At 37.6% G+C, this 10,740-nt stretch overlaps 1 protein-coding gene across 1 annotated transcript in view; it reads right to left on the reverse strand.

Moving 5' to 3' along the window:
- Window positions 1-10,740, reverse strand: part of CCDC191 (coiled-coil domain containing 191) — a 149,583-nt gene that overhangs the window by 105,872 nt on the left and 32,971 nt on the right. The window contains exons 5-7 of the mRNA XM_007947851.1: window positions 7,862-8,040; window positions 5,877-6,100; window positions 1,297-1,450 (exon numbers count right to left, since the gene is read on the reverse strand). Coding sequence (XP_007946042.1) covers window positions 1,297-1,450; window positions 5,877-6,100; window positions 7,862-8,040 — 557 coding nt within the window. The remainder of the gene's footprint in view (window positions 1-1,296; window positions 1,451-5,876; window positions 6,101-7,861; window positions 8,041-10,740) is intronic.

Raw genomic sequence — 10,740 nt, forward strand, 5'->3', positions numbered from 1 at the left:
CCTTCTGAGGAGTGGCTGGTGGGTTTGAACCGCCAGCCTTCTGGTTAGCAATCAAGAGCCTTAGGTACTACGCCATGTAAGAACATACCATTGGGACCTTTGCCTTATGCCTTTTCACTATAGTCTCTTCAGTAAAAGTTTATCTTCCTATTTTCTTAGAAATCTGAACCGTCTTTACAAGAGGACACACTAACTCCTTATATCATGTAGGACACGGTATCCAAGAGTCCTTGCCAAACTTTGTCAAAATGTTAATCCCAACTCTTAACATTTCTTCCTACTACACTTCCCTTTCAATATTTAAAGCAAAAACTCTGCCCAAACTCTAGTTGTTTCATATCTGGACAATTAGGACTTCCTGACACTAAGTCCAACATGCCACCATCAATCCTCTTTTTATTATTATTAGTTTGACTACTTTACTTCCTTCCTCATATCTCAGTTAACCATTTCATGTTCAAATTCCTGTTATTGCATTCTAGGGCCTTGTAAGTCTGTTCTTCACATTTAATAAGTCTCCCTAAATATCTTTCTGACATTCTCTTTTCTCTTGTTAAATCCATTCACTCAAGTATTCATCCATTAACTTCCAGTGAACTTCAGCAGTGCCTAAGGCCCTGGGGTGGGCATTGCAGGAGATATGAAAATATACATATTTATCTTTTCTCATCCAACCTTCTAATTTACATACTCCCCAAGTTACTCCTTTTATCTGAAAAGTCATAAGCTCCAAATTCATACTTTTTTTTCTTTTCCCAATCCCACATCATTGAAAAATATTTATTCTGCTTAAGTGGCCTAGGGAGGATGCTCCTTTGTCAAGAAAAAACTGGTCAGTTAATTTCTCAGAATGAGAAAGTAAAAGAGAGAGAAGAGAAAAATAAAACGTAGACCCTTAAAAGGAGAAGCACAAATATAAGTGTATCATTGCTTTAGGATTTGACCTACCACAAAGCAATAACCATTGTACCTTCTGAATAATCCATAAGAATCTTAAGACTTTAAATTACCAGGGAGTTACCTCACATGCTATTTGAAGAGGGTAATTTAGGAAGAAATCCCAAATTCATCCCATAATTTCGAAGGATCACACCAGAGTAGACAAAGCACAGACCCAGAAAAGGGACTGGGGGGACTCTCCTGTTTGTTAGCTAGTAGTAGCACAGAACAAACAGCTGGCCATTTTGTTTTGTGATCAGGCTCAGTGAGCTTCAGGTTTATTATGGCCCATCTCTGATGCAGCTCTTTGTCATTTACATTACAGAATGCTGAAAAAAGGCATGTTAAAATTCCCACCTGGTTATTTTCCTTGGAAACTTGCATTAATAACTCTTTCAATTTCCTCTTTCTTTCTTTTGCCATTTTTTCTTCATCCAGAGGAATATGAGCACTTTCAAATATGTCCTTTTCTGGTTTCCTTTGAAAATTTTCTTCTTGCTTTTTCTTCTCTCTATTAACAATAATTTAAAAATACATCTGTCTATAATAGACTAAACAATAAGTAATTACAAACTAGTAGAGTGGAATGAACACTGAATTCTCTATCAAAAGACAGCTTTTTTTTTTTCTCCTCTATATCTGGCTCTAGGAGCTTTGGTAGCATAGTGCCTAAGGCACTTGACTGCTAACCAGAAGGCTGGCGGTTCAAACCCACCAGCCACTCCTCAGAAGGAAGGTTGGGCAATCTACTTCTGTAGTGATACCACCTCAGAAACCCAAGGAGGGGTCGTTATGAGTAGGGTCCAACTTGATGGCACATAACAACAACAACATATCTGGCTCTTATTTAAAAGTAGAAAGTCATACAGATATTTCAGTAAGTATTTTTTATTGAGTTTAACACTGAACGACATTTGATTAAGATTTGAGAATTAATGGCTATTACCAAGAAAAAAAAAAGAAGAAAAAAAAAAAATCCAATGTCACTGAGTTGATTCCAACTCACAGAGACCTGACAGCACAAAGTACAACTGACCCATAGGATTTCCAATGCTACAAATCTTTACAGAAGCAGACTGCCTCATCTTTCTCCCATAGAACAACTGTGGATTTGAACTGCTGATCTTTTGGTTCGCATGCACCACCAGATCTCCTTAATAGCTACTCTCACTGCCGTAGAGTTGGGTTTGACTCATAGCGACACCTCCTTTGGTTTCCGAGGCAGTATTTCTAAGGAAGCATATTGCCTAACCTTCCTTCCAAGGAGTGGCTGGTGGGTTTGGACTGCCAACCTTCTGGTTAGCAGTCACGTGCCTTAGGCACTACGCTACCAGAGCTCCCATTTTAATATATACACACATAAAAAAATATACAAATCATAAAAATTTACTCCAGTGATGAAATTAACAACTGATGCCTCTGATGGTACAAAATGCTGAACAAGATCAGCATTAGGCTTGGTCTACAATGAAGTTGGCTTCATTGTTGTAACAACGAAGTTGGAGTTGTAATGGCTGTCAGGTGCATGCACAGTTCAACTGTCATATGTCATTAGAGTTGAACATTGCTCAACTTTCTACCCATTACAACTTTCAACACTGAATTCATTGTAGACAGGCCATAGCCTGCTATATGGCAGTGCTGTGAACAGTAAATCATAACATTGAACATCTGCAAGTAAACATCTGAGAATGATAACATCAGCAAATTACATACTCCAACAATGTATGTAGTATATATTACTAATGATAAGATATCAAAAAAAAAAAAAAAAAAAGAGAGAGAGAGAGGACCAGATGGCTGTAAGTTCCATTTGTCACAACTCAAAAACATCATCAACTGGGGACTACCTATAATCAGAATCTCTTAGTTGCTCATGGACATATCTTTCTGGCCATTCTTTTTTTTCACTCACCTACCCATTCTTTCTCATCCAGACTGTGCCTCTTTCACTCACCAATTCAAGCAAGCTCATAGCTAAAAAATTAAAACCAAACCAGTTGCTGTCCAGTCAATTCTGACTCATGGGGCTGCCACAGGTCAGAATCCGATGGCACTATTTTCTTTTTGCAGTATATTTAAAAACAATTAATGATGTGGTAAAGATAGCACCAGACTAAGAATTAGGATTCATGTGTTCTGGTCATAAACTAGCTGTGAACCTCATACAAGTTACTCTGTATCTCTGACCTTATTTTACAGTTGTAGAAACTCAAATTGAGAGAGGAATGCTAGAATATGCTGTAAACAAAAAAACCAAACCTACTGCCTTTGAGCATATTCTGACTCATAGTAACCCTACAGGACAGAGCAGAACTGCCCTATGAGATTTCCAAGGCTGTGATCTTTATGTAAGCAGACTATCACATCATACTCTCGTGGAGTAGCTGGTAGGTTCAAATCACCAACCTTCTGGTTGAGTCGAGTGCTTTAACCACCGTGCCACCAGAGATCCTGGACTATACTATAAAAGATCCAAAAACCAAACCCACTGCCATCGAGTTGAGAAGAACTGCCCTGTAGGGTTTCTAAAGCTGTAAATCTTTATGGAAATAGACTGCCTCATCTTTCTTCTATTGAGTGGCTGGTAGGTTCAGACTGCTGACCTTTTCGTTAGCAGCCAAATGCTTTAACTACCACTAGAGCTCCTTTTGAATGCGCTATAGTCTCTCATTAATTCTCATATTTATATATATATTGATATAGGGGATACACAATGTTATTGATGCTGCTAACCTTAATCACTTAGTTGAGATGGTATCTGCTGGGTTTTTCCAGGGTAAAGTTACAATTTTTCACATTTACTTAATAAATGTCTTGGAATATATACTTAGATATTATGCAATCAAGTAAAAAGGATAGCTTGTAAATACGTTAAAAAGCCCTACCAACAATAAATTTTTACTGCTTCTCCTCAAAATATGCCAAAAGTATATTATAGTATATTATAGTAGATGGTTACAAGCAGATAACAGTGGGCATTTAAAGAAATACATTTCTAATACCATGGACCTGATTTTTCAAAATAACATTAAAATTTGTATTTGTTATGAGAGTATATATATGGTCATAGAGAAAACCTGCAGAAGTATAAAACCCATCCATATTCCACCTAGGAAAAAACACTGATAACATGTCACTGCTGTCTCATTGTTTAATAATTACTTACTAATTTCTCCAAGATTTATTAATGCCTGATATTTGGAGTTTTTTGGATTGCAGGTTATGTGATGGTAATTATCTTTGTATATAATCTTTGTCTGGATTTCTGATTATTTTCTTAGGACAATATTTCTAGGACTTGGAATTCTCAGGTCAAAGAGCAGAACCTTTTTTATGGCTCTTGTTATATATATTGCTAAACTGTTTACTGGAATATTAAAATCAGTGTAATATACCCACAAATAGAGCAAATTATCTGTGTCATTCTAACTATGGACAAGATTTTAATTTTTAAAAGGAGTTAACTGGTCAGGACACATTTGTTGAGTGCCCACTATGAGCAAAGCTCCTGCTACCATCCAATGTTACTTATTTTCACAATTTGTTTTAGGTCAGCCTAGTTTTTTCAGGGTTTGGGAGCAATCTGAAAAGCAAGTTTGACCTTGGTAAGAACTCACTAAAAAACACTGGTGATTGCTTTCTGAAAGGACTGGCGTCTGGAGGAGGCACTTGAAAGAGTGAAGCGCAGTTCACTGCAGAGCTGTTTTAAATGGGTAGGATAAGAGCAATCAAGAACACAAGGGGGAAAAAGCTGTATGGGCTGATGCAGGGTTATCTAACAAGTCTTTCTAGCCTCTCAGTTTGAGTTTTCAGGCACTACAGTCACGTTCTAAAGCCTTTTCAGTTCATGCAACAGTGCTATTTCTCAGAATAAATACATCAGTTATTTCATTTATGAAGCTCATTTTCTGCACAGAGGATGGATAATAATACTATATCCTGTAAGGACTATTTTGATTTTCCTCATATTTCAAATGTGCTTTTTCTTTATTAATGGACAGTAAGGCAATGGTGACTTTTCAATGCAACCAAAAGGTCAGTGGTTTGAAACCAGCAGCCTCTCCATGGGAGAAAGATGAGGCAGTCTGCTTCTGTAAAGATTACCACCTTGGAAACCCTATGGGGCAATTCTACTCTGTCCTATAGGGTCAGTCTGAGTTGGAATTGACTTGATGGCAATGGGTTTAGTTTTGGTTTTTATTAGAAAGTAAGTCAGTGAAGCAATTCACAATAGGACAAAGAACAACTGGCAAACACGAAAAAGGAAAAATGTTCAACTTAAAAACGTTCAAGGAACCAAAAACATGCAAATTAATCAATATTACATCTATTAAAATTGCACAAATATTGAAAATGATGATACTCTCCAATGGTGTGAAGAGTGTGGTAAATCAGTCTATTGTTGGCAATCATGTTAATAAGTAAGACCCATTTGGCAAGCATTTTGGCAATGTTCCAAGAGTCATAAAAAAGCTCATACCACTTAACTCAGTAATTATACTCCTAAGACTTTATCCTAAGAATATAATTCAAAAGAATAAAAAAACTCTATGTTTAAGGATGCTCACTGCAATAATAATTATATTAGTGAAAAATTTGAATAGCTTAAATGCTTACTAGTACGGGGAGGGGTTCATTACATAAATTATGGTATGGGAACTTGATGGAACCTCAAGACTCCAGGCAATGTGTTAATTACAATAAGCAGGATATCAAATTAAATGTACTTTATGATTGCAACTAAGTATATAAGGAGACCAAGACCAGGAGGAAACATGGAAAAATGAAAATAGTTAATCTGTTATGATGGTGGAACAGTGAATGGGTGACTGCTCTTTTGTGTTTTGTCATAGCAATGTACATCTTAAAAACTTAAGAGCACTTCAAAATGCCTAAACAGAAAATCCTCACATGGCTCATTAAGGCTGGCTTACATTTTCCATGCTTCTTCCACAGTGTGTCTCCTCTCAATTATCTCTCTCCGCAGCTTTACCATCTCCCTTTGAATCTCCTCCTCTTCTTTCTTGGCCTCCAGAGCCTTCCTTTTCTTCTCTTCTTGCACCAGACACTGAGCCTCTAAGAAGGCCGATTTTTTCAAGGCCTTTTCGATTCTCTGGCGTTCTAATTCTTTCTCACGTCTTAAGCGATTTTCTTTTACCTGAAAGAGAACACAAAGGTAAAATGCAGCCTTTCAAGAAAACAAAAAAATCAAACCCACTGCCATCCAGTTGATTCTGACTCATGGAGACCACATAGGGCAGAGCAGAACTACTCCATAGGTTTTCCAAAGTTGTAAATCTTCACAGAAGTAGACTATGTCATCGTTTTTCCATGGAGCGGCTGGTGGGTTTGAACCACTGACCTTTTGGTTAGCAGTCAAATGTTTTAACCACTGCACCATCAGAGCTCCTTTTCAAGTAGAAAGGGAATGCAAAACCTTAGACCACACTGCACTTCGTGACACACACAGTTTGAAATACTCTGGCACAGAACTATGCTGTTAGTTACAGAATGGAGGGAATTCATTTATTTACTGGATAAGGGCCAACACAAAATTCTAGCTGAGGTCAGGTAAGATGACTCTCAAAACAATCTGGGAATGATCTGCATCATGGAAATGTTGAGAATCTCATGGGTTAAATCCCAAGTTCTAGATTCTTACTTAGTAATGTGTTGTTTGTTGTTGTTATGTGCCATCGAGTCAGACCTGACTCATAACAACCCCTCCTTGGGTTTCCAAGGCAGTGTAACTATGGAAGTAGATTGCCCAACCTTCCTGCTAATACTTATAACCCATACACAACTAAATAAAGTGCAGGCCCTGTCTGTATACTAATTACAACTTCAGAAAGAATAGGGATTTTTTGGAGGCTATATTATACTGATTTCAGGAACATGAAAGCCTTTTATTATTTAAATATATCAGTAATTTTTTGATTTTGGAAATCAAAGGCATAAAATCCACAGAACAAGCACATTAATTTTTTTCAAACATATTATTTCTTTAGAGGCATGACTAGCTATGAATTGAATGGTCCTTTCCTTTCAGTTTCACTTAAGCTTGCTCTTATCTTATTCTGTAGTTGTGATATGACTTCTAGACAATGGCTATCTCTTATGAATGCTCTCTCCTTCCTTTTGCCAAAACTCCAAAACAGGGTCATACTTCTACCTCTGCTTTCCCACCATCCCTGTGTGTGAATTAGGCACACTCTGTGGTTTAAAGCACTGATTTTCTAACCTAGCAAACAGAAATTCAGTGTTATGAAAAGACAGCACACACATGTATAGACACTAAATCCAGTTCAGTCACAGTTCTGGACATTATGGCAAAGACTTAGTCATTGATTCCTAAAGTTCCTCTACAAGATATTGAGATACCAGTCTTTTTACCTATAATCTACTCTTCCCTTCGGAGAAAAGAAATTTGCCACATGTCTTTCTAACTCAAAACATCTGAACTAGATTTAATTCAGATCTGTCCTCTTTCAAACTATAATCACAAAATGAGCGAATCTCAGTTGTCTAGAAAAGAATTATCATTATAATATTCACCAGAATATTCATGATATTAATATAGTAATGTCAAAACTCAAAAACTAAAGTAAAACCCAATCTACATATTTATAATAATAGGAAGTGCATGTCCAAATTAATAAAGTTTAGCTCACCACTTTATTGGTCAAAGTCAATTATTCCTCCTCTTTTTTTTTTGGGTATCCTTAAACTGCTTCCTACCCTCAGTCTATGAGCATCATTTTTCTTCTGAAGTTCTTGTATTTTATTTTTATTCTTTCTAACCAAACCACAGATGGCACCCTTTTTCATAATAAAGCCTAAGCCTTTATTTAAGCTTATTAAATGTGTTGCACAGAGACTGCTTCCTGCTCTCCATTTTAATTTTGTTTTTTCCTCCCACCTGCTTATGTCTCATCTCCATGGTAAGACGAGGATCCTTCTGCTGCTTCTTGTCTTGGTTTTCTGTCATTCCAAGATCTTCCAATATCCCAGAATCCACCACATCTTTGTGGAGCAGATGGTCCATAAATTTTTGAACGGTAGTACTTTCCTCTTCTTCCTCCAAATAGCCACATAAATCTGGGGAAAATAGAACAACAACAACAAAACATGGACATTTATTAAAACTTAATTTTAGTATAATTTCCATTTTTTATATAAAGAGTCATGCTACAATAAAAATATAAACATGTGAGTGTACAATAAATAGTAACAGATAATGCCAAACAGATGTGTCTAGACCAGTTCCTGGAGAAGGATATCACACTTGGTAATGTAGAGGGTCAGCAAAAAGGGGGAAGACCCTCAATGAGATGGATTAACATAGTGGCTGTGATGATGGGTTCAAGCACAGCAAAGATTGTGAAGATGGCACAGGACCAGGCAGTGTTTCATTCTGTTGTCTACAAGGTCACAATGAGTCAGAGCCAACTCGATGGCACCTAACAACAACAATATGCCTTTAGTAATTATCTTCAACAAAGAAGAAAAAATCCACACTCATCAAGAACTGATCTCACTCAAGTCACTAAAGATATCCACACTACCAAATCTAAAGATATTAGTGCACTCTAAACATCCTTGAGGATGCCATTATTTATTAAAACAGGCAACGTTACTGAAGAATAACTAACATACAATAAACTGCAAATGTTATACACATATACTAGTAAAACCATCGCCATAATCAAGACAATGAGCAGAAGCCCCAAAGATGTCCTCATCCTGATTTATAGTCTTTCTTTCACTCCTTCCTGAGTGCCTCCTCTGTCCTGCCCCAAGCAACCATGTTCCTTTCTGATACTATAGATTAGTTTCATTTTCTAGAATTTTATATATATTAAATCATGTATTATGTACTTTTGTTTTGTCTGGCTCCTTTCACTCAGCATACTTATTTTTAGATTCATGCATGTTGCTGTGTATATCAGTAGTTTATTTCTTTGTATTGCTAAGTAGTACTCCATTGTATGACTATATGACAATTTGTTCATTCTGTTGGTGGACATTTAGGTTGTTTCCAGATTTTTACTGTTACAAATAAAGCTGTTCTGAACATTTGTGTACAAGTCTTTGTATGGACATATGCTTTCTTTTCTCTTAGGTAAATGCCTAGGAGTAGAATGGTTGGATAAAATGATAACTATATGCTTAAGTTTGTAAAAAACTACCAAATTGTTTCCTAAGTGGTTCTACAATTTTCCATTCCACCAGCAGTATAAGAGTGCTCCATTTCCTCTATATCTTCACCAATACTTGGTATGGTCATGCTTAAATTTAAGACAGGTTAATAGGTGTGCAGCAGTTACTCTTTACAGTTTGAATTTGCATTTCCCTAATTAAGAAAAATATCGAACATCTTTTCATGTGCTTATTTGACACTTTTACCTCTTATTTAATATTCAATATCTAAATATTTTGTCTTATTTTTAAATCGGGTTCTTTCTTTTCTTATTATTGGCTTTTAAGAGCTCTTATGTATATGTCAAAGGAACTCTGGTAGCACAGTGACTAAGGCATCTGACTGCTAACCAAATGTTAGTGGTTCAAACCCACCACCACTCCATGGAAGCAAGACTGGGCAATCTACTTTCACAAAGATTTACGGCCTTGGATACCCAATGGAAGCTGCTATGAGTTGGAATCAACTCAATGGCAATAAGTATGTTTTTTGGTTTTATATATATATGTATATATATATGTATATATATATGCTGGGAGCTCTGGTGGTGTAGTGCCTAAGGCATTTGACTGCTAACCAGAAGGCTGGTGGTTCAAACCCACCAGCCACTCCACAGAAGAAACACTAGGCAATCTACTTCTGTAAAGATTTACCCCCTCAGAAACCCAAAGGGGGTCACTTACTGATGGCAGTAAGTTTGGTTTTTGGTATATATGCTGGATGAAAATCCTTTATGAGCTATATGCTTTGTAAATATTTTCTCCCACTCTGTGGCTTGTATTATCAATCTCCTAACTGTGTCTTGGAGCAGTGGCAGGGATCCAGGTAAGGGGAAGAACCCAGGCCCCACCCCTAAGTGGCAGGAAAGTAGGGGAAAGGAAAGAAAAACCAGGGGGACCATGACAGAGCCAGCAGTACCAGAGAAGCAAGTAAGGTGAGGGACCAAGGCCCCACCCCTCAAGTGGCAGGAAAGTGGGGGAGAGGAAAGAAAAGCCAGGAGTATCATAACAGAGCAAGTGGGGCAGGGATGCAGGTAAGGGGAGGCCCCAGACCCACCCTCAAGCAGTAGGAAAGAGGCAGGGATCCAGGTAAGAGGAGGATTAGAGAGGTTTCGAATAGCTAATGGAGACAAACTTCTCTGTCGGTTTGTTGTACAGGGGTGGTGTGTTGCTGTGAGGTTTGAGGCTGTGCCACCAGTGTTTCAAATGCCAGCGCGGTTGCACATGGTGCACAGCTTTCAGCGCAGCTTGCAGACTGAGAGAGACTAGGAAGAAGGAAAGGGCTATCCATTTCTCAAAGAATTGGCCAGGGAAAACCTTAAGAATAGCAGAGAAACACTATATGATACATTTACTGAGCAAGTTTATGAATAGCCCAGAAACAGTGCAGGAGGATGAGCCACTTAGGTCAGAAGGCTTTCAAAATACAACTAGGAAAGAGCTGCATCATCAGAGTAGAACCAACCTTACTGACATGGACAAAGTAAAGCTTTCGAGACCTCCATTTGCAACGTGACATGACTCAAATTGAGGAGAAACAGCTGCAAACATCCATTGATAATTGGAACATGGAATGTACATGGTATGAATCTAGGAAAA

This window comes from Orycteropus afer, unplaced genomic scaffold (assembly GCF_000298275.1).
Source record: "Orycteropus afer afer isolate SDZICR_OR568_19922 unplaced genomic scaffold, OryAfe1.0 scaffold00195, whole genome shotgun sequence".
In the NCBI taxonomy this organism is placed as follows: Eukaryota; Metazoa; Chordata; class Mammalia; order Tubulidentata; family Orycteropodidae; genus Orycteropus; species Orycteropus afer.